The sequence below is a fragment of the Lepidochelys kempii genome, chromosome 5 (genome assembly GCF_965140285.1).
Source record: "Lepidochelys kempii isolate rLepKem1 chromosome 5, rLepKem1.hap1, whole genome shotgun sequence".
Taxonomy (NCBI): domain Eukaryota; kingdom Metazoa; phylum Chordata; order Testudines; family Cheloniidae; genus Lepidochelys; species Lepidochelys kempii.
This window is the reverse complement of record NC_136384.1, coordinates 38,937,993-38,962,538: the sequence shown is the minus strand read 5'-3', so window position 1 is coordinate 38,962,538 and position 24,546 is coordinate 38,937,993. Positions and strand designations below refer to the sequence as shown.

Below are 24,546 nucleotides of genomic sequence, written 5' to 3'. Positions count from 1 at the left end.
TAAATCATCCTGTCTTTTCAGTTGCCTCCGATACTCTTCTCAACCTGTTATACTCAAACTTCAAGAGGTCTAAAATACTCTGGCTGGACAGTTCGGTCCTGGAATTAGGGCCGTCTTTCCTGCATCCTCCATCACTTGCACTGGCTTCATAGCCATCCCTGAATGTATTAAGTGCCTTTTTTGGCTTTCAGGACTCTATATGGATTTATTTCATTCAACCCTCTGAGTTCAGATCCACCTCTTCATCCTGCACACTCTCATTCCTAGGTCTTGGCCTCTTAAGTTCCTTCCCAGTAATTAGCCACCATAAAACGGATGTCACTTTGATTTAGATTGCTGCATCTGGAATTGACTTCCTTGCTAAATATGTTGAAAGCCACACTTCTTTTGCTTACAGTTCTTTCTAAACCTTGCCTACATGCTTCACATCAATTCCATTTTGAACTTAATGTTTCTCATTCATAGATCTCAAGGACTTTAAAAAGGTGAATACCATTATAACCCTAATACAGATCAGAAATTGAAGCATGGTGGGGGTACCCGGGCCTGATTTTCAGACCCTCTCTACAGTGATGAAACAGTGAACCAGTATGAATATTTTTTGGAAATATCTTGTATAGACAGTTTTGTAATAGTGTGGATGAAGAGTCCTAGGAGAGGTGGTTGTGGTCTAGTGGCTTGAGCATAGAGCTAGGAGTTGAGACATCTGAACTGATGATTAATCAGAAATGCTGGTCTTCTGCAGCTTGCATTATTTGTAGCAGAATTTTAGATTATTCAGTGCCTTTGAAAATTAGCCCCTCAATCTGTCACTCAATTTCCACATACATAAAATGAGCATAAGTGCAAAGAATTTTAATGTACTGTATTGAGCAACCTATGTTTGTGCATACAACTAACTGCAAACTACTTTCACATGTGACTTTTCTAATCTCTTATTCTTAAAACTATTTCAGATCTTTTTTGTTTTGCGAAAGAAAGAGGGCCAGATTACATTCCTGCATGTCTTGCATCACTCAATCATGCCGTGGACCTGGTGGTTTGGAGTCAAATTTGCTGCAGGTAGTCGAGAGCTGAAATGATACTTTACGTGTAGTAGTAAAACCTCCATACTCTAAATGAAAAACATGTTCAAATGGACACCATCAATTAAAAAAAAATTACTTTGTCATAATTTGTATCTACTAGAGTTACAAGCAATGCCCAAAGATTACTGTACCTGAACTAGATTATAAGGGAGGGGGAAATCTTCCAGTTGGCTCATTTGAAAATACTTTGTATACAGTCATTTTCCCCTGTTGCTGGGGGTGGAGGTGGGGGGCAGCTAGGGGCAGAGGGGACGGCATACCAATGGCGGGAGGTTGTGGTTTGTAAAACCCAGCAGGGGAATTATGGGGCAGGTACATTTATTGAAACTACTTCAAAAAATAGAAAAGGAGTACTTGTAGCACCTTAGAGACTAACCAATTTATTTGAGCATGAGCTTTCGTGAGCTACAGCTCACTTCACCGGATGCACACCGTGGAAACCGCAGCAGACTTTATATACACAGAGAATATGAAACAATACCTCCTCCCACCCCACTGTCCTGCTGGTAATAGCTTATCTAAAGTTATAGATAAAGCTGGTAATAGCTTATCTAAACTTGATGATCACTTTAGATAAGCTTCAGAGTAGCAGCCGTGTTAGTCTGTATTCGCAAAAAGAAAAGGAGGACTTGTGGCACCTTAGAGACTAACCAATTTATTAGAGCATAAGCTTTCGTGAGCTACAATTACCAGCAGGACAGTGGGGTGGGAGGAGGTATTGTTTCATATTCTCTGTGTATATAAAGTCTGCTGCGGTTTCCACGGTGTGCATCCGATGAAGTGAGCTGTAGCACACGAAAGCTCATGCTCAAATAAATTGGTTAGTCTCTAAGGTGCCACAAGTACTCCTTTTCTTTTTGCGAATACAGACTAACACGGCTGTTACTCTGAAACCTGTCAAAAAATAGAGTAGATTTCACGTTGACATTGTCCCTTGGAACACACAGATCTAATCAGAGGGTAAAGTTGTTTTTTCATCATTGTTTCTCTCTATAACCTTAATTTTATTTAGAAATTATTTTAGTTTTTGTTGCAACTATTTCTGACTGCCCTTTGGGAGCAGAAATGTAGCCAGAGGTAATGCTGTAACTTTTCCAGAGCTAGTTAGATATAGTGATATCTGTCTGTGAAGGGCCAGCAACGTAAAAGATTTGAAAATTCGGGCCAGATAGCATCCAAATGTTTGGGAACTGGGGAAAACCTTCTGCTGTTTTTCCCTCATCTTGGTCTTTATACTCTCTTGTTACCTTAGCCTTACAAATCCCTCCACTCTCCTCAATAATCTCTCCACAGAGCAGAAATGACAAAAATCCAGAGAGATCCTTGCATAAGAAGCTCGTAGAATGCGTGGCCTTTCTAACCTGGGGCTTTACAGTGTAATGGACTGAAGGCTGCATCTTGAGCTAGGAGTATGAGTCCCCAGCTTGCATACATATACCTGCAGTAGCTTGATGAGCGCTAGTGCACATATAAATAGTAACCTTACTGCAGCCAGACAGGCAGTGTCGGGCATGGCTTGCCATGAAGAGTATAAGCATTCCTGAAAAGAGTGGGTACATACTAGCTAAACTGTGTTGTTGCTGCCCATCGTACCACAGTGACGCTACTATTTATACTCGTGCTAGCTCTCCTCAAGCTACTGTGAATGTGTACGTGAGCTGGTGAATCATACCCCTTGCTGGTATTGTAGACATAGCCTAAAAAGAGCATATAGCTTGAAACCTGCAGAGAGAATGGAAACCTGGTGGAACCCCTGGTGCTGGATTGTATTCCTAGTGGTGGTGTGTCTGGAAGAGGTTACTAGTTGAAAAATCAGTGGGGACAACAGCAGTACTTGTCTGGACATAGTTTCCTTTTCTGTAACATTTCACCCATTTTCCTTGGCATTGTTTTTTCCCCCACAGCTTTTGATGCTTAATTGAAGGATTGAACCTTTGCCTACCTGATCCCTCCTGTGTATATTAGTTGCATGCATACAAAAATATGTTCTGAAAGAGGTACAAAAGCTTTGCATGGATTCCATGAAAAGTTGTCTAATGTGCAGTTAGCTAATGAAGGAGACTGCTACATTTTCACTGTATTTTGAGTCCAATTTCTAATATATAGAATATCAGGGTTGGAAGGGACCTCAGGAGGTCATCTAGTCCAACCCCCTGCTCAAAGCAGGACCAATCCGCAACTAAATCATCCCAGCCAGGGCTTTGTCAAGCCTGACCTTAAAAACTTCTAAGGAAGGAGATTCCACCACCTCCCTAGGTAATGCGTTCCAGTGTTTCACCACCCTCCTAGTGAAAAAGTTTTTCCTAATATCCAACCTAAACCTCCCCCAACTGCAACTTGAGACCATTACTCCTCGTTCTGTCATCTGCTACCACTGAGAACAGTCTAGAGCCATCCTCTTTGAAACCCCCTATAAAGAAACTCTCATGTTTTGAACTGCATCCTTTTCCCCACATCAGTGGTACGGTAGTACTAAAATTGGAATTATCTTCCTCTGCTTACAAATCAGACCATTTTAGATCTGTTAATATAAAACACATTAATCTGGTATTCCTAGCACTTAACAGTCGTCACCTCCCCCCCCCCACCACCACCACCAAAAAAAAAAAATTACATTACCCATACTGTTAATTTCCTGCTCTTTAGTTGGGCTTCAGAACCATGTACCAGCTGTGCACTTGTTCCATGACAAGGCATCTCAGACTTAAATCTCCTCTGTAGTAATCTGGCAAATGCTTTCCACAAAGTGAGAGAACCATTTTGGCTTGAGTCAGTAATATTCCCTCATGTAATCTTAGTGTATTGTGTTTCTTTCTCAAAGCTTTATTGCCTGTCTTTAAACTAATCTTTCCAAATGTTCTCTTTGATGCCGTAAAATAATTTCCAAGAATTTCAGTACAACTGATGTTTATCTCTTATTTCATTTCCTAGTTGTTTCTTTCCTTTAAATAATGGCATTATGTTGTCTACTGCCCAGCCTTCTGAACTTGTTCTTACTCCAAATCATCCAAATGAGTGTTTGAAGAGATGGGGATCTTCTCCTTCTTAGGACTTGACGTCGAGAATTGCAAACCATTTTTGTGCAGTGACTTTCTTGTGTAACAGTATTTTTGTAATGTCTAGGTAGCTTTTTTTTCTAATGTAACTCATTTTGAGGCTTCTTCCATGACTTTTCACTATGCAACCTAAAAAAGTAAATGCATTAGTCTCAGAAAAGCAGTCAAATTGTTTGGGAATATGTGACCTAGAAACACAACATTTCAGAGAGAATTTGCAATTGAAACTGATGATGGTCATTTGTGGAGGGGGAAAGCTCCACTAACTGCTCTAATCAGTAATAAAAGAAACATTTAGATTTTAAAAGTAGGGCTAGTTGAAACTGGTTTGGATATCTAATTGGGCTTTCAACCAAATTTATTTTTTTGCTAAGTTTTTTCATGGACTTCTCACCTGGAAATGTAGAATGTTTTGTATTTGAATTTCCACCAAATAATCAAAATGCTTTTCTCTCTGTCTCTCTCTCTAAACCATTTTTTGACCAGCTATATTTAAAACTCAGTTCACTTCTTAAATATTACTACTATGGCTAAGATAATTTAACCCTATTGGAAACTGAGCAGGAGAGAGGGTTCTGGAGAAGGAAATATCTGCATGGATCCCCTCAATGACAACAAGTTCCTTTATTATCATTCTGTTTAATGGGTTTGGTCCCAAACTTGAGGGTTGCATGGGCAGCTAAGGTCACATACACATTGAGGTCCCACACCTCTGCCCCTTGGGTCTTCCCTGGTCCTGGGAACATGGATGCTCTGGAGCTGTCCCCAGCTTTTTTTAAAATAAAACCCTTCAAAAACGGACTTCAACAAGAAACTGCAGAACTAGAATGAATTTGCAAACTGGACACCATCAAATTAGGCATGAATAAAGTCTGGGAATAGCTGGGTCACTACAAAAAATAATTTTCTCTCTGATACTCACACCTTCTTGTCAACTGTTTGGGAATGGGCCACATCCATATGATTGAATTGGCCTCGTTAGCACTACAAAAAGTAATGTTCCCCTTCTTGTCAACTGTTGGGAATGGGCCACATTCACTCTAATTGAATTGGCCTCGTTAGCACTGACCCGACCCCCTCTTGGTAAGACAATTCCCATCTTTTCATGTGCTGTACATTTATACCTGCTTACTGTATTTTCCACTCCATGCATCTGATGAAGTGGGTTACAGCCCATGAAAGCTTATGTCCTAATAAATTTGTTAGTCTCTAAGGTGCCACAAGGACTCCTTGTTGTCCCCAGAGAGTGACCAAAAGAATAGAGAGTAGAGCCTTGAGCTGTAGTACTTTTACTAGGAACCTCTAAGGGCTAGAGGATTGCTACATGGTTGCAGCCCCTGGACTCATGAAAAGCCGATCATGGGATCTAGAAAAGAGGTAGAGCAGGAGGGGTGATGCTGCAGAGGTGTTTGAGTCCCCTTCATGTAACACACTAACAAAAAACTTACTTGCATTCAGTTACACTAATTAGACTTTTATTACAGCTTTGGAAAATTGATTTTAAAACATTGCAGCATTTTACTAGGGTATTGGCTAAAATATTTACATAAGCATTTGCTGAGAAAAGAGGGAACTGCTGAAATCCTTCAGAGTTGGTGACTACAGAGCTTAACTTGAATCTTTGTATTTTATGTGCTAGTGAAAGTTGGAGACCCCTCCAAATAGAGCCTCATGCTTTTATCTAGTTTTCTACTTAACTAACGCAAGGCAAAAACCTTGTTTGATAGCTAGATACAGGGTTGGGGTTTTTTAGGATCACTGGTGTAACAATCTTGGACTATTTTTATTATTCTACAGGTGGGTTAGGAACATTCCATGCTCTGTTAAACTGTGTTGTGCACGTCATCATGTACAGCTACTATGGACTCTGTTCACTGGGACCAGCCTATTATAAATACCTGTGGTGGAAAAAACACATGACAACTATACAGCTTGTGAGTATTGTGTCTGAGCCAGACTTTTTGCAGTTAGTCAAGCTGTATGTGAGTGAGTTTTTAATGTCACTTCTATGAACATGGTTAAGAATTATTTTTACAATGGCACAGAAGAGTTTTACCTCAACTGAGCTCAGCAGAAATCATGAGACCAGTCAACTGTGTAAATAAAATCTGTTGACCTGTTTTCCAGAGGTTCTGAGAACCCACAGTTCTCTCTGAAGTCAGTAGGAGTTGTAGGTACTCAGTGTATTTAATTGCTTTGTACTCTAAGTGTATTGATAAAGAACTATTTGTCCATTTAAGAACTGTTGGAGTATGGACTTACACTAGGAACAAAGTGTTTTTTTAAAAAGAAATTTGCAAAACAGTATTAAATAGAGTAACAGTTTAAATTTAAAAACAAAAGATTACAAGGACTATTTCTTAGGATTTATCTTACTTTAAAGTAAGGTAAACATTTGGGTCTACAGAAGTTGATGATATCTCTTTTAATTTGGATTTGGCCTTATGAAGAAATAACTGAATTATCTCAAGCATTTTTATCATAGCTATTGTAATTGTGCATTATGATTTTCATATGAAAATCTTTTTCTTAAAAAACCCTTCTAGATTCTGTGCCTCAATATTATTTGGCCCTGAGTTCTCCAAATAAATCAGCGTGTGGAAAGGGGAAAGCAAGTAAACATTTTTTTTTAACCATTATTAACTTGGTTACCTTTTAAATTTCTTTTGGCTGCCATTTTGCTCTTGCACTGAACAAGAGTACCCCACTGATCTTCTGTTCCATTTTATATACTTTAGACGTTACCATTTTTGTTTCTTCTCTAAACTGAACAGATGTAATCCCTAACTATTAAAATCTTGTATAGGAAGAGAAGTTTGTTTATGCCTCTGCTCAATGGCCTAATACTTTTAGTTTACCACATTATCATGCAAGTAGTCAGTGGGACTAGTCAACTTAAGGGGTGGCAGAATCAATCCCTCTGAGAATATGCCACCTTGTAAATAGCTCCAGCCAGGCCTTTCCCTCTGTGTTTTTTATCAAGAGAATGACTATTAGGGAGAGTTCCTTCCCTGGTCTCCCTGATATGGATCTCCTCCCCTATCCTTGCACCATGATAATGTTTATAACTTAAACAAAAACAAAAAGTTACTTCATCAAAAAAAACACCTCTCCCTGGCCAAGTAGGAGAGTGGAGTTTTGCAGGACTACACAAATTCTATTTCTCACCAACCTTCTCTTTTTGTGTGTGTGCACATTATGCTGATAACTATTTAAACTTCTCTCAAGTATATCTTTTTACATTTTTAAACCTGTAATGCATAACTGAGCATATTTTTCCTTGTCTGTTTCCTCCAGGTTCAGTTTCTTATGGTTACAGTTCACATAGGACAAATCTACTTTATGGATGATTGTCCATACCAGTATCCAGTTTTCATATTCATTATTTGGCTCTATGGCTCTGTGTTTTTAATCCTGTTTCTCCACTTCTGGTATCATGCTTACACAAGGGGCCAGAGACCACCAAAGACTATGAAAAACGGAATCAGCAAAAGCAAAGATCACTGAAGCAATGCCTCATCTATATGAATGTGTACATCTCAGATTAGTAACTTGTACTACTTGACAATCAAGATATTTAGATGCACACTACAATGTGTACATTTTATATGTTTTTCCAAAACAAAGAGCTTGTATTTTTACAATAAGTTATTTGGGTTTCTGATGTTGCAGAGGGGTGCGGGAGGGGTAATTTTCTGGTTAAAGATTTGCAGGTTTTCAGCAACTTGCTGCACATATCTAAAGAAATTTTTCTCCTTGTGCCTAGAAGAAATGAATATTTAATTGCATTCTTACAGGTGAGATGCATATAAATAAAAAGATCTTCGTTAAGAAAATGTTATGATAAGTACAGAATACTTTGAGCACTAAGAAAGGGTATAAAGAGCATTCATTTTAATATCATAAGATGTTGAAACTATATTTTAATTTTATTAAAATAATGAAAAATCATTGTTACATGCATAACTTACAGAGACTAAAACACATTGTTAATATAGTTAATACCTGTAAACATTCATATTTTTGTACAAACTGTACCATATTAAAGAATGTAAGTTAAATAAAACCTTGGCAGATTAGAATGTGTTTTTTAAAAAAGATGGATTTTTGGATTATAATCTGTTTTTTACTAAAATGATTTAAATTAATGAACTTTTAAAAATGTTTGCTGTTAGTTAATTGAACATTATAATCATAAAAACTGTCTCTTGATTTAACATCCCAGTCAAAAAAATAGTGATTGATTCATTGAAGTAGAATAATATTCAAAATTGTCTGTGGATGTATTTTGATATCAGCAAATAGGAATGTTTTTACTGGGAAAAACACCATGCAATTCAACAACCAAAACCTTACTACATTTTTAGAACAGGTTTGTGTAAAATACAAATGGCAGTTTCATTACTTTATTTTGCTGTATTCTTTCTCCTTTCCACTGCCTGTGGAAATGAATGGTGCCTAATGAGAAATTGTTTTGTATAATTCATGGTTAAGTTTCTCTGTTAATAGCACTAGTGCCTTGTTTTTGCCCTGTGGTACTAAATGAACTGTCTAAAGAGATTAGAAACTACACAGTTTTATGGAGAGGGAGAAAGGACAGGTGATTGTGTAGTATAGTTAACTCTGAACTATGCAGAATGAACTGATAGGGTATCTCCAGGGACTGGTCAGGGAGACATGTCAGCTGGCTTAGTAGCAATTTATAGGACCTAGAGCTATATGCAGATAGTATCTCTCTACTTCCGTGAGATGGTCAAGGAATGACTGTATTATGCAGAACTAAACTAGGAGCTATATTCTGCCTTGAGATGCACACCATACAGCATTGATTCATTGATTTGTTTTCGTGACAACTCCCGCAAGTGGTGGGTTGAAATCTATCTTGTACTCTGCTCTGATCTGCTGGAGTTGTGATGTTCTCTAACATGTCTTCTGACCCACCTGTTTGTATTAGTGTTTGAAGAACTCCAAAAAGGCATGTTTTGTTGTTATATGGACATGATTACCACAATAGTGTTGCAAGTGACTTCTTATAAAATAACATATCTGAGTCTTCCTTATTGAACGAATAAACAGAGATTTGCTTCTTGTCTTTCTGCCTTGTATCCCTACAATGTTAAAGTGGCATGTGGGGACTTAGTTGCTAATTGAGGACTATTAGACATACATTTCTAATACTGTTTTCTTGTAACAAAATAGATCACAATGCTGCAGTGCTTAGTTTGAATTTCTTCACTAATTTTATGTTCATCTGTGTAAAAGACCTAATACCCCAATAAGCTGTTTTTTAATAACATGATGAAAAAACTCCATCAGTTGTTTTGAAATACTGTAATAAGATATTAAAGAACTAAGATTTAAACCTATCTTCCAGCATATAGTTATTAATCTTTTAAATTAGTGTTTTATAACTCATATTTCCAAACTTGCTGGGTGAGTGAAGTTTTGATTTACTGTTTTGGTGGATTTTTTTTTTTTTTAAGCCCTTCATCTTGCACAAACTAGATGAATTGGCAAACAAATCTTGGGGAAGACCAAGATACACATTTGTGTTAGCACTGCCCATCTTTCTATGAGAGTAATGTATGTACAGCCACTATTTACATGGAATACCAAGTTTCCAAAAATTACTCCTCATGCCTGTTAATTCCTAGAAAAAATTTTCAGGCGCTGGTGGAGGTGGGGAAAGGGAACTAAAGCTACATTTTCCTTCTGTGTATGTGTGGTAAGGAGAGGTTGCTACTGCTTAGCTTTCTTACAGTAAAAGCCTTGCTTGGTAGCTAGACACCTGAAGAGCAAATATTCTCTACTTCAATAATTTCTTATCCACATACTGGATTATTTTTCCATATCTTATGTGGCCAGACTTTGTAGCCAGCCTCTTTGCCCCAGGAAGTCCTATTTAACCAGCAAACAAAAGAATAGGTAGACAATAAGAAAAGAATGTTGCTGACCTATTTCTGGAAGGTGAGTAGTGATGCATAAAATAATCCTATCTCCTTCATGGTGTACACACTTGGCTCACCCCTAAGCAAGAGCAGAGGCAACTTCAGTTTCACAAGTCCTTTGGCCTACTTCTCTCCACCTCAAAGTTGTTGAAAGTAAACATCTGAGTTGGTAACAGTTGAAGGGGAACTCATCCTTTCAGAGGGGTGGTCCTGACTCATCCTATAGGTTTGTATGTATGTGCAGTATGTTGTAATAGTTTGTTATTAAATCAAATTATTCTCAAATTCACTACAGTGCACAAAACCCTTTTGGTCACTCAAAACTATAGAGCCTGATGTAGCATTTTTAGTGACTCTCCTCTTTAATAACTAGACAGGCTTCTCCCTAAGTCCAATACATTTTTGTATAAAATGAATCAGTTTGTCTCTGTGCCCAAACCATGCTTGGAAAAACTCAGACCCACTCTCTATTATGTTTTAGGTCAGAATAAGTGGGTAGAGAAAATGGAACAATCAGTATGAATGGGTGTCTATTGTTACTGAGGGAAATTTGGTTTGAGTCTTGTTTCAAAGGTTTAGCTGAGGTATTAGAGCCCTCTGCTGGATGAAACTCTAACTTTAGGAGTTTCCTGAAAACCTAGTGCTCGCACTGTCTGTACTACATAGTGTACATGACATCTTCACTTTATAAAATAGTGGCTAAAATCCATTCCCAAAGCAGGATTAATGTCTTATTGGGAAAGGCGCTTTCTAGACATATATGAAGACCAAGCTCTTGTGCTGAAGAGTTTGCAAACTTGTCTAGATAACGTCCAAATAGGGAAGTGAGAGAAAGAACAAGTAAAACAATACTGTTCATTAGTGAAGCTAAGCAAGGCGTGTTTTAGGGTTTATTGGCCTCCTGGAAGAAAGGTGGTACTGAGAGCAATTTAGAAGAGAGGGTGAAGGCATAGAGGGCAGTAGATTAGGCCTAGTTTAAATATGACTCTTTCAATCGGGAGAAAATCTTTGAGGGGAGTTTGAGTGGCTGGTAAGGGGAGATTATTTTGGACAGCTCTGGGGTAGAAAGGTGGATGTCTTGGAGGCCAGAACTGGCTACCTGTAATAGGAGTGTTAGGAAAAAGTGACCAAGAAAAATATTTGATTGAAAAGATGGGCAGGGGAGAAATCAGCAAGCATTTGTAGATGCTATGTTATCCTTAAACAATCAGTTTCCCATTGCCAAGATTATCAGATGTAGCAAACTTTTCACAAGACTGAAAATTCTCTAAAATAGAATGCAGCACTGGTAGCTCATAAGTGGCTCTAGGTTGTGTGCGCACCCATGAATTTTCTTAGAGTAACAGCAGAGAACTTTAATGTAGTTTTAGTATCATTAAGAAAAAAGTTACTACTCTTCTGGCTACGAAAACAAACAAAAAGCCCCCTCAGGCACTAGTCTATAAGTCATTCCCTTGTGAGAGCCAAATTCAATATTAAATGTTGGTCCATAAACCATGCCTACAATACTAGAGCCATATACTACCCTTTCTTCACAGACATATACTACTCTTACCAATGAGGTTTGGACATGTACTATTTGAAAGTACAAATATTGTAACTAAAATGTCAGTAAAATTTCCTGTTGGTCAGCATTACTGAGTGAGGAAAAATGGTATTAACCACCTTTAGGAGCACTGCTGTATAAATATTTAAATAGTCATTGGGTCAGAAAGAGAGGGACTGAGAATAACTCTACAGCCTGACAGATCACCCCTGACAGGAGGTGAGACAGGCCAGGTCCAGTTCCCCCTACTCCAGTGACTCTGTTTAGTTATACACATTGGAACAGCTTCAGCAGGAGATGCTGTAGGAGCTGTGCGTCAGAAGAGCCTGTAGTTCAGTGATTAGAGCACTCAACTGAGATGTGTGGGAGACCTGTGTTCAAACCCATTTTCCCCAGCAGCAGAAAGGGGGGGACATTGAACCTGGGTCTCCTACAATCCAGCCGAGTGCTCTGACCACTGGGCTAAAAGTTATAACAGAGGTGATAGCAGCACCTCCACCACCTCTGGCAGCCAGCTTGCGATTGAGATCCAGGCCTGAAAGTAACTTCTGAGCACACCTACGGGATTGGGTCTCACAAGTGAGCTAGGTTCTCCTTGGCCAGTCTTGTCTGGGTTCATGGATAGCACAAGGACTTAGGGGTGAGATAGACATCTGGATGGCCAGAATGAGTCAGTGCACGTGCCCAGGGGCAGAAACTTAGGGTATCTCAACGCAGCAAGCAAAAAAACATGGTAGAGTCTCATAGCCCAGGTCTACAGACTTGGGCTTATGTGATGGTGCTAAAAATAGTTGTGTGGAGGTTGTGCTCAGGCTATGAACTCCACCCCCATCTGGACATCTACACAGCTATTTTGAGTGTCAGCATAAGCCCTTCAAGCCCAAGTCTGTAGACCCAGGCTCTGAGACTCGCTGCTCAGGTTTTCCGCTTGCTGTGTAGGTGTAGCCATAGGCACCTAGGGAACTTTTACAGTGGAAATTTAGGTGCTGAGTGAGTTTATGCACCTACAGTGGTAGGCAGCAGCTGCATGGTGTTTTGTGAATCACGGTGGTACCTAAAACTGGGCCTTAGGTGTGTAGGTACCTCTGTAGTCTGGTACCTTCCAGTGCTTTTGTATAGCCATCAAAGTTTTCACTGGAGGAAAATTTCCAGGTTCCTGCAAATGATTCACATGTTATCCCGGGTTTGCTAAGCAGATGTCCTGGAGACAGTAACCAGTAGAAAGTAGAAGCAACAGCTCTACACAGCCATTCAGCTAGCCACCTATGGACAAACTCCTACACCCACATCTCCCCACATCTTTTCCCCATGGCTTCCCTTACCTATCCTCTACCAGCCCCTACACCAGCCCTCAATTATCACTAGTTCCACTCAGACACTCCCCCAAACCCAGCTGCCCTGTTTCTTGCCCTCAGTAGCCTTTTGCCTGTGCTCCTAAAATACCCTTTGGCACTCACTTACCAACAGCAGCTGCCACGTTTTGTGGTGTTCCTTGTCTACCCCTGGCACTGCTTAGAGAAAGGTGTATTGACTTGGAGCTGAAGTTTATAATCCTATACAAATTTGACGATGAGCCAATTTGAACATCATTTGCATAAAATGTCACATGGAGCTGCACAAAGCTTGGCAGTGATGTTTGGCAGTGATATTTACAATGCTGGTTCTAACTAGAACTAGCATTGTAAATACCTCTCCTGAACTCTAGATGCTTCAAAGCCTGGCCTTTTTCTGTAACTACTTCTTTTAGATAAAGACACTATTCTGGGCTGCTGAGAGAGGCATGGCTGCTGCCTGCTACAGGCAGAGACTTCCCATTCTCTCTCTCACATTTCTGCCTGTGCTGGCCATGTTAACTCATTCTCTCCTCCACTTCTGTCCCATGGGAGCAGTAGGTGCTATACTGCTCTCCCAGGCCTTACCTAGATTAGGGTAAAACCAGAGGTGAAAGTGGGCTGGTATGTTGTACTGGTAAGACGTGGGCGCCGGGACCAGCCTGTACACAGCAGATGTTAAAACACTGCCGCAGCAGTGCTTTAATGTTGCTGCTCCTTTTGCCCCTCCCTCCCACTAGGGCCACTGACCGGGGCGGGCGAGGGGAGAGGGCAAAAGGGGTACCTGCCCCAGGGTCTGGCTATTTAAAAGGGTCGATGGCTCCCGGCCACAGCCGCTGCTATCATGGCAGCGGCTGGAACCCCAGGCCCTTTAAATCACAACCAGAGCCCTGGGCAGTGCAAGCCGGGCACTGTGGAAGGGCCGGCTGGGGGAGGCTGACCCCAGCCCCACCCCTTCTGCCCAAGGCCCCGCCCCTTCCAGGGGCCCAGAGCTGGGCCCCCATACCAGTAACTCTTTTATGTTACTTCCACTCCTGGATAAAACATGTGTTGCTAGCATATGTTAGAAAAGTCTAGTGTAGACAAGGCACACCGCTCAACTGGTGGCATTAAAACCCATAGGGGAGTTGTATTAATTTAATTTGAATATATGGGCCCAAAGAGTCAAAGGTGTTAACATGACCCTGCAACTGTCCAACATTAAACAGTTTTAAACAAGGGTTGGGGTTTGGTACACAGAGACCTCAGCCTGCTTAATCCCATGGCAAACACACCATTAAAAATCTTTTTAACCCTTTATTAAAATACAAGAAAAAAGGAAAAACCAGTTAAAGCATTTCAAATGTAAAGTATTAAATAAGGCTTTCATTTTAACAACATGCTTTGTTCCTTTTCTCTCGAGCTGAAGAGAGCTTTTAGAGGGAACCCACTATCTGATAGTCTCTTGGATGGCTAAAAGGATGGTACTAACCGCAGGCGAAGGAATATGTCACCCTACACACAAAGGTACCTTTTAGTTCATGCCAGCAGAGTCTACGCAGCGGTGTCAGTGCTCTGCAATTCACACCCCCATCTGCAGAGCCACTTCTCCCAGAAATCTGCCACCCCATAGGCAGCTGCCACCCTCTTTAACTGCCTGTAGGTAGGGCAGCCTCTGGGTGTGGGGGAGGCAGCAAACTAGGAGAGTTCCACTAGTCTTGCTGTTAGGATCCTGGAGTTAGAATCCTGCACAGATGCTAGTTTTGGGGAATGGAACACTCAACAGAGCAAGAAAACGTACTTTTATTGGTGCTATGAGAAAAAGAATTGATTTCAATCCTTTCCTTTGGCATGGCCTTAAGTCTGTGCTACATTTCAAAGAACTTGGTGTGAACTTGAACCTCTTCAACCCAGTATCTACAGAATGGAAGATGTGGTGTCTAATTACAAATTGATTAGATAATTAAAATGAATAGATTTCATAGAATCATAGAAGATCAGGGTTAGAAGAGACCTCAGGAGGTCACCTGGTCCAACCCCCTGCTCAAAGCAGGACCACTCCAACTAAATCATCCCAGCCAGGGCTTTCTCAAGCCGGGCCTTAAAAACCTCTAAGGATGGAGATTCCACCACCTCCCTAAGTAAGCCATTCCAGTGCTTCACCACTCTTCTAGTGAAATAGTGTTTCCTAATATCCAACCTAGAGCTCCCACACTGCAACTTGAGACCATTGCTCCTTGTTCTGTCATCTGCCACCACTGAGAACAGCCAAACTCCATGCTCTTTAGAACCCCCCTTCAAGTAGTTGAAGGCTGCTATCAAATCCCCCCTCACTCTTCTTTTCTGAAGACTAAACAAGGCCAGTTCCCTCAGCCTCTCCTCATAAGTCATGTGCCCCAGCCTCCTGATCATTTTTGTTGCCCTCCGCTGCACTCTCTCCAATTTGTCCACATCCTTTCTGTAGTGGGGGGCCCAAAACTGGATGCAATACTCCAGATGTGGCCTCACCAGTGCTGAATAGAGGGGAATAATCACTTCCCTTGATCTGCTGGCAATGCTCCTACTAATGCAGACAAATATGCCGTTAGCCTTCTTGGCAACAAGGGCACACTGCTACCTCATATCCAGCTTCTCATCCACTGTAATCCCCAGGTCCTTTTCTGCAGAACTGCTGCTTAGCCAGTCGGTCCCCAGCCTATAGCAGTGCATGGGATTCTTCCGTCCTACATGTGAGCCAAGAACTTCCGGATGCCAAGTGGTAGAGGGCACAGGGGTACAGAGATCCCCTGAGTTCACCAAAAGAACACCTTGTCAGGTCTCTACTTAAAGTCTGTGTCACACTGGTCATCATAATCACTGCAAAATATATGTATGGGTGTTGTGTAAGGAATTATGTATATCTACTGAAAATTATGTTCTTAAATTCCGTGACTAGGGACTGGTCATCAAAGAAGTAAAAAGCAGGTTTTCTTTCAGGCAACAAATGTTTATCCATCTGTCTGTTTACATGTAAATTAGGTATTGTATGGTTCAGAAGGGGCAGTCATTTAGCGTCTGAGTGGATTGATAATGAAGGATTGTGAAATCGTCAAAGAGAGGACATTGACAAGAAGAAAACAAGGGAGAGCCCTGTTTGAAATAAGGACAATGAACTTTTGTGAGTATAAATTAAGGGGTATGGAGATACACCCCTATTCCTTCAACGTGTGATGACGAGACGCCAGTGGGCCTGATCTTATGAGAAGCCAAACTGGTTGAAAAGGCTGAGAAAAGGACTTGGTGTAAGTTATTTTGTAGTAGATGGGGCAGAATGCCTTGTGAGCTTAGGCTTTAAAAATTATGTTATGATTTTTTATACGATTTTATTATGTTATATATTATAACAATTTATAAACAATTTATATGATTTTTTTCATTTCCCCCCAATATTCTTACTTTCTGTCACTTGAATTTGTTCTTTGATGATAAGCTCATTCTTGTATTTTTTCTCTCGCTCTCCCTCCTCCTGCCAATGGTGTGTATTAAGTAGACTGGGGATCCTGAATTGAATCTTGAAAGCAGGGGGTACTATTCCTTCAGGAGTAGTGGATCTGAGTGTTCTATGAGTGTTCAATGAAGCAGGAGCGGGGCACTCCAGTGGGAAGCTTGGAGGACTCAGAGGTTGGTGTGTGCCCATTGCAACCCGTACAGAGAGAGCAAGGCTTGTGGAGGCCTGCAAGGTTGTGCCTATGTTGCCAGAGGCTGGTGGATTCAGGGAGCTGCTTCATAGTAGACACAGAAAAGACTTCCTGACACTAAGGGCTCACATCCCTGTGTTATCCTGAGACACATCATAGGAGGCAAAGGTCTATCTAAACATGATGAAAATCTGACAAATTTAAACCAAATAGGAGTATTTCCAGTTCTCTCAGCATTCCATGAACAATTCAGACTGATTAAGCATAAAGTAAGGTGTGACCGTGGGACTTTTTTTTCTTGGTTCGTTGTTTTAATTTTTTTTTTAAATTGCATGGCAATATGGATCCTTGTGTTTGATTTCTGTGACACAGAGAACACATTTTCAAAAACAGGATATAAATTTGTTGATGACCACTTGTTTGCATTTGGTGCCCAGCTGCATGACTGGGGAATGACCAACAAATGCTGTTTGTGCTTAAATTGCAAGTTTTTCCAGGGGCAAAATTGAGGGTTCAGATATAAAGGGGCCTGCTTTTAACTCTGCTTTTACAGGGATGTAACTCCATTCATTTAGTTCCAGCAGAGTTACACAAACTTGAAACTGAAGTAACGCAATGGTGACTCAAGAACTTTGGTGAGAACCTTTTGAAAATTCAGCCAATTGAGCATAAACTCACATGCCACAGAGGCCCATGAGCATTTGTGAAATTAACGAAGGAAAAGTGGTAATTCTCATTATTAGCTCTCTGACATTAAGCAGGCAGAAAATGTCTCATGCACCTTTGTTCATAATCCTGCTCTAGAAGAGAAGTGTATAATCCTTTATCATAAAGTAAATCACCTGATACCGTTCCAAATTTGCAGACTCGAAACTTAAAATCTATGTAAAGTTTGAGATCAGTGTAAATTACTCTTTTGGAAACTTAAATGCTTTATTTGAAGTTTGTAGAGAATATTAATGTTGTAAAACCAGTATATTACATGTATCGCCCATGAGCTTTTTGACGAAATGCACATGTGCTTTGGAAGTGCCTTGTTACTTAGCCCTGGTCTACACTAGGAGTTGAGGTTGAATTTAGCAGTGTTAAAGCGATTTAACCCTGCACCCGTCCACATGACAAAGCCCTTTTTTTCAACTTAAAGGGCTCTTAAAATCGATTTCCTTACTCCACCTCCACAAGGGGATTAGTGCTGAAATCGGCCTTGCCAGGTCGAATGTGGGGTACTGTGGACGCAATTTGACGGTATTGGCCTCTGGGAGCTATCCCAGAGTGCTCCATTGTGACCGCGCTGGACAGCACTTTCAACTCAGATGCACTGGACAGGTAGACAGGAAAAGGCCCGCGAACTTTTGAATTTCATTTCCTGTTTGGCCAGCGTGGCAAGCTGCAGGTGAGTGCAGAGCTCATCAGCAGAGGTGACCATGATGGAGTCCCAGAATCACAAAAGAGCTCCAGCATGGGCCGAACGGGAGGTACGGGATCTGATTGCTGTATGGGGAGAGGAATCCGTGCTATCAGAACTCCGTTCCAGTTTTCGAAATGGCAAAATATTTGTCAAAATCTCCCAGGGCATGAAGGACAGAGGCCATAACAGGGACCTGAAGCAATGCTGTGTGAAACTTAAGGAACTGAGGCGAGCCTACCAGAGAGGCAAACGGCCGCTCTGGGTCAGAGCCCAAAACATGCCGCTTCTATGATGAGCTGCATGCCATTTTAGGGGGTTCAGCGACCACTACCCCAGCTGTGTTGTTTGACTCCTTCAATGGAGATGGAGGCAATACGGAAGCAGGTTTTGGGGACAAGGAAGATGATGATGATGAAGTTGTAGATAGCTCACAGCAAGCAAGCGGAGAAAACGGTTTTCCCGACAGCCAGGAACTATTTTTCACCCTGGACCTGAAGCCAGTACCACCTGAACCCATCCAAGGCTGCCTCTCAGACCCACCAGGTGGAGAAGGGACCTCTGGTGAGTGTACCTTTTTAAATAGTATACATGGTTTAAAAGCAAGCGTGTTTAATGATTAATTTGCCCTGGCATTCGCGGCCAGTACAGCTACTGGAAAAGTCTGATAACATGTCTGGGGATGGAGCAGAAATCCTCCGGGGACATCTCCATAAAGTTCTCCTGGATGTACTCCCAAAGCCTTTGCAAAAGGTTTCTGGGGAGGGCAGCCTTATTCCGTCCACCATGATAGGACACTTTACCACGCCAGGCCAACAGCACATAGTCGGGAATCACTGCAGAACAAAGCATTGCAGTGTATGTTTGCTGGCATTCAAACAACATCCGTTCTTTATCTCTCTGTGTTATCCTCAGGAGAGTGATATCATTCATGGTCACCTGGTTGAAATAGGGTGCTTTTCTTAAGGGGACATTCGGAGGTGGCTGTTCTTGCTGGGCTGTTTGCCGTTGCTCTGACGGAGGGAGGGGCGACTGACGACATGGCTTACAGGGTTGGCTTACAGGGAATTAAAATCAACAAAGGGGATGGCTTTACATTAAGGAGAAACAAAAACAACTGTCACACAGAATGGCCCTCTCAAGGATTGAACTCAAAACCCTGGGTTTAGCAGGCCAATGCTCAACCCAATGCTCAACCCACCAAGCTATCCCTCCCCCTAGTATTTCAGGCAGGACTGAATCTCCATTAAACTTTTCAAGATGCCCCTGACAGACCTCACCGAAACAATTGTCGGCTGTTGATTTCACGGAGGGAGGGAGGGGGGAGCAAATGAATACAAAACAAATCTGGTGTATCTCTTGTTTTGATCCACTCCATCTATCTTTTACATCTTTGGCTGCCAGCAGACGGTGCAGTAGGACTGCTAGCCATCCTCATCTCCTGCCTGCTCAGCAGAAGATGGTACAATAGGACTGCTGGCAGGACTAAAGAGAATGACCTGGTCGAGTCATTCCTATTTTAGTCCCTGTGCCCATGTCTGCCCAGGCACTCCTGACCGACCTTACCGAGGCAGCCAGGAGCACCTCGTACATGATGACGATGGTTTTCAGGCCAATTGCACCATCTGCTGCCACAAGGCAATGGGTTGCTGCTGTGTAGCAATGCAGTACCGCATCTGCCAGCACCCAGGAGACGTACGGTGACAGTGAGCTGAGCAGGCTCCATGCTTGCCGTGGTATGGCGTCTGCACAGGTAACTCAGGAAAAAAGGCGCAAAATGATTGTCTGCCATTGCTTTCATGGAGGGAGAGAGGGAGGGCCTGACGACATGTACCCAGAACCAGCGACGGCAATGTTTTCGGCCCATTAGGCATTGGGATCTCAACCCAGAATTCCAATGGGTGGCAGAGACTGCGGGAACTGTGGGACAGCTATCCACAGTGCAACGCTCTGGAAGTCGATGCTAGCCTTGGTACTGTGGAAGCACTCTGCCGAGCTGATGCACTTAATGCACTCAGAGCATTTTGTGTGGGGACACACACAATCGACTATATAAAAATGATTTATAAAAAACTGACTTCTATAAATTCGAACTAATTTCGTAGTATAGACATACCCTTAGTTTACTGTTTGGCAGATAAAAGCTGAGTTATGTGTGTTTTATGTTGATGAGATATGTGTATGTATTACTAACGTGTGAAGTCTCATAATTGCTGTTGCACAGATTTTCAGTTAGATAAAATTTACTGGTAAAATGTTAGTTAGGTTTTGAATATGGGTACTTTATGGTGATGTCACACACAAGATAGATTTTAGAAACTATCTCGTGTGACAGAATTACCAATGTGAGATCATTTCTGCAGGGCTCCTGTACTATAAAATTTAGCAGTACATCACTGGTAATAACTGGGGAAAAGAAAAAATGCTAGTTAATATGGACTGAAGCTGCTGTTTCCTGTTTCCTGGAGAACAAAACAGGACAAACACGTACAAAAGGGGAAAGAAAAGAACAGTAAAGATAGCAAATGCAGCTTCTGTCTCTGGTGCTGACTTTCACTTGCAACCTCTCGGCTGGAAAAACACAGGCACAGCCTTTCAGCCTTATCAGCCTCTCCAAAACCTGGCAAACTTGTTCCAGTGTGGGGCTGTGTAGGGCATTGTTTTGCTTGGTTTTCTGGTCACAGGCTCTCAGCGGTATTGTAAAATATGTAGTATTGGCTGGCTGAGCCAGACTTTTATTAGACAGAAGGAAAAAGGAGAGGGATAAGAAGAAGAAATAAGGTTCGGGGGGGAGAGGGAAGGAAACTTGCGGGGGCGGGGGGTAGGAGAACAAAGTCTCACATTCCAGCCAGCACAGGTGACTGGTGAAAATGTTCTTTGGGGGACTGAATGAAACTTAATAGCAACTGTGCTCAGGAACATTTTGTGCCATTCAGAATTGAGCGATTCCGACAGCAGTGGTTTTGGTGTATAATAGTGTATATGTAAGGGGACTTACTAAAATTAAATTAAAACTAAAATAAAATGCCCCCTTACTAAAATTCAGTAGGGATGTTTTGGTTGGCTAGCTCCCAGTACTAAAAGGGGAAGTGTCGACAGGAAATCAGGACCCTGAGACTGACAGTCCCTAGGAGCAATGAGGAGAGGCCAATGCTCCAGGTCAGCCTGAATGACAGGGCGGGCCGGCTAATCAGAGGGCGGACCGGCTAATCAGGGAGTCAGGAGGCCAGGGAGGTCCTGTCCTCTGTGTGAGCTCAAATTGCCTGGGTCAGACAGAGTGGGGCCGAGCTAAGGAGAAAACAGGGGCCCAAGCTGAGCTGTGCCAGATCCAGAGGGACCAGAAAAGCAGCCCAGAGAGAGCAGACCCTGTCCTGGGAGCAGAGCTGCAGCCCCAAAGCCAGAGGCACAGCCCAGAGAGAGCAGACTTGCCCTGGGAGCAGAGCTGCAGCAACCAGAGCCAGAGGGGCCAGAGAAGCAGCCCAGGGAGCTGGAGGCAGAGCAGCAGCTGTTCTGAGACAGAGTGGGGCTGGAGCTGAGACAGCATGGTGGAGCTGGAGCTGGAGCAGTCCGGAGCTGGGTGCGGTGAGCAGCTGGGGAGAGCGAGGGGGGACCCTGGGCAGTGGGCCCAGCACAGGGAGACACCTCAGCCAGGAGGCTCTGCAGACCAGACTCAGAGGGGGATTGATAACCCCGACAGGGCGGTGGCAACACTGGGAAGAAGGGCCCTGCCACCTAGAATCTGAGAGCGTGTGGCCACCACCAGAGCGAGTGTCCGACCCACAGCATCCCTGCAGCAAAGCCAGGGCCTGAGCAGGAGGCCTGGGACTTACAAGAACAGACTGTGAACTGCCCGGACATTCCAGAGACACTGGTTGTGATGTTCCCTGCCACAGAGCGGGTTGAAGTGAATCCTTTAACCTTTCCCATTTTTCCTTATTCTTTTTAAAATTAATTGTTGATTAAATAACTTGCATTTGCTTTAAATTGTATGTAATGGTCAGTGGGTCAGAGAAGTGCCCAGTGCAGAGAGAGTACCCCAGAGTGGGGACACCCTGGTCCCTGTCCTATGTGACCACAGCAGGGTTGGGGGTTGAGCCCCCCAGGAATCTGAGGCTCAGCCTTGTTGGGGTTACGAGGACTCTGCCAGACAGGAGAGTGGAAGGGGAGTCCTCAAGAGCAGGGAGGCCTCTGGTTAAAGGAAGTGGGAGCGAGGACTCAGATCCTTTTGCCAGCCCACTTCACCGGGGTAGTGCAGAAGCCAGGAAGGTTCCCCACAATAACAGGATTATTCCCCTGCTTACATATATATTCAAGCTGCAAACAGAAACATTGCTTGCTTACTGTATACAACATTTGACCACAACCCAGTGGCCAGTCTGTTTATCTTGTGTTAGTCCACTTACATCGGTAGTAAAACACATTCAGCAAGAACACAAAAAATAAAAACCTTGCTCTTACCTTCTTATTCCAGTAGAAGTTGTCTGTTTCCCTTGGTAGCATAAATTATCACTGCTTCTGAAGGATCAATGTCTTCAGTGATGTCAGATTCAATGTTCAGGATAGCCAAAGCTGAAAACCTTTCCTGGCTTATTGTTCTCAAGTATGTTTTAATTTGATGCATTGCTGAGAAGGATGTTTGAGATTTTACTGAGCCAGCAGACAGTGAAGAGCTAACTGAATCAGTTTACAGAAATCTGAGGCTGTTAGCTTGGATCTCAGATTTTCTAACATTACTACCTGTCCATGAGATTCAGTATCAGTATGTGCAATCTGCATTTCAGATTTTGCTAAACTGGCATTGCTTGCTATGATCTTCCCTTAGATTTCCAGCACCTTGTCAACTGTGAGAGGTTCACAAGTCAGAATGGCATTTACACTTCTGGCAAGCATTGACGTTTCCTCAGAAAACCTTCTTTTAATTTCCCCATTAATGTATTAATAACTGGGGGAAAAAAGTGGTTGGCACCACTTTTGCTTAAGGTTCTGGGGTTCAGCTGGAAGGTGTTCTCTTGCTCCACTGCTTGAGTACACAATGAAGTCGCTTGGTTTTAAATTTTACCTTGGTCTCCAAACACCTTTTGTCCTCCTCTCCCTTAATAGAAATTCCTGCATTTTTGGCATTTTGCAAAACATCGTCCCAAATACGATTCCATGATTTTTTATTTCTCATGTTTTCCAAACTTGTGGCAGTAGTGCTAAGTACTTTTCCTGTTCAGGAGAGTGTGACCTTGTTGGTTTGCAGGGCCTTGTGTGTGATCTAATGATCAAAAATTAATAGATGTGACAAAAATCCGTCTTTTGCACTTGTTGCAGTAAACCACTTACTTCAACAAAACTTCAGTTACTTCCAGGCTGGCAGAGCTTGTTTAGATACTAGATGATAATATGAAATTAGAATAACTAACATGAAAGCTAAGTCAAACTTCAGAAAAAGAGCATCACTTGCATTTTGAAGTTATTACATGGAGGAGAAAAATCCATTTGATAACACCCTTACTGAAACGGTAGAACATACGTGATTAACACAGGGTCTTACCATTGTACCACACACCTACAAGTCAGAGCTGATATGAAAACTGTGTGCGTGGGGCCCCACCAGCAAGATCGAAGGAAACACTATGATGAAAAATCCACTGCTCACCACTGATACCAGCTCCTGGAGAGGGATATAGATAGGACCCTCCCAAATTCATGGCCCATTTTGGTCAATGTCATGGTCATAGGATTTTTAAAATAATAAATGTAATGATTTCAGCAATTTAAATCTTAAATTTCACGGTGTTGTAACTGTAGGGGTCCTGACCCAAAAAGGAGTTGCCAGGGGCGGGGGTGGTGGTTTGCAAGGTTAGTGTAGGGAGGTTGCAGTACTGCTACCCTTACTTCTGCTGCAATGACTTTGGAGCTGGGCAGCCGGAGAGCAGTGGCTGCTGGCCAGGAGCCCAGGTCTGAAGGCAAAGTCACAGCCAGCAGCAGTGCAGACGTAAGGATGGCATGGTATGGTATTGCCACCCTTACTTCTGTGCTGCTGCTTTCAGAGCTGAACTCTTGGTCAGTAGCTGCTACTCTCTGACCACCCATCTCTGAAGGCAGCACAGAAGTAAGGGTCGCAACACCATGCCCCCCCTAAAATAACCTTGCAATCCCCTTTTCGGTCAGGATTCCTAGTTTGAGAAATGCTGGTCTCCCCCATGAAATCTGCATAGTATAGGGTTAAAGCACACAAAAGACCACATTTCATGGCTGGAGACCAGATTTCGTGGTCCATGACACATTTTTCATGGCTGTGAATTTGGCAGGACCCTAGATATAGATAATCTTAGCAGAGTGCTGCCCTTGGGACACTGCATATGTGCTCCATCTTTTACATATTTCATATCACCCTAAGTCTAGTGAGTGTCTGATAGGTGTGAAGCAACCACCCTCAGCTGCTGGATGAGAGAATCGCCCTCTTTCTTATGCTACTGCCATATAGCCTGCAAGATGCTGTGAGTAGGGGGCATCTCCACAACACTATAC

General features: G+C 42.4%; 1 protein-coding gene across 4 annotated transcripts in view; it reads left to right on the top strand.

Moving 5' to 3' along the window:
- The window catches only part of ELOVL7 (ELOVL fatty acid elongase 7), a 50,375-nt gene extending 42,169 nt beyond the window's left edge, over window positions 1-8,206 (top strand). For 2 of the 4 annotated variants that reach the window (XM_073344003.2, XM_073344004.2), the window contains 3 exons: window positions 957-1,062; window positions 5,942-6,078; window positions 7,442-8,203. In XM_073344003.2, coding sequence (XP_073200104.1) covers window positions 957-1,062; window positions 5,942-6,078; window positions 7,442-7,651 — 453 coding nt within the window. In that variant the 3' untranslated portion in view covers window positions 7,652-8,203. Of the gene's footprint in view, window positions 1-956; window positions 1,063-5,941; window positions 6,079-7,441 lie in introns of all 4 variants that reach the window. The other 2 variants (XM_073344005.2, XM_073344002.2) reach the window with 2 other exon arrangements.
- Window positions 8,207-24,546: the final 16,340 nt, after the last annotated feature.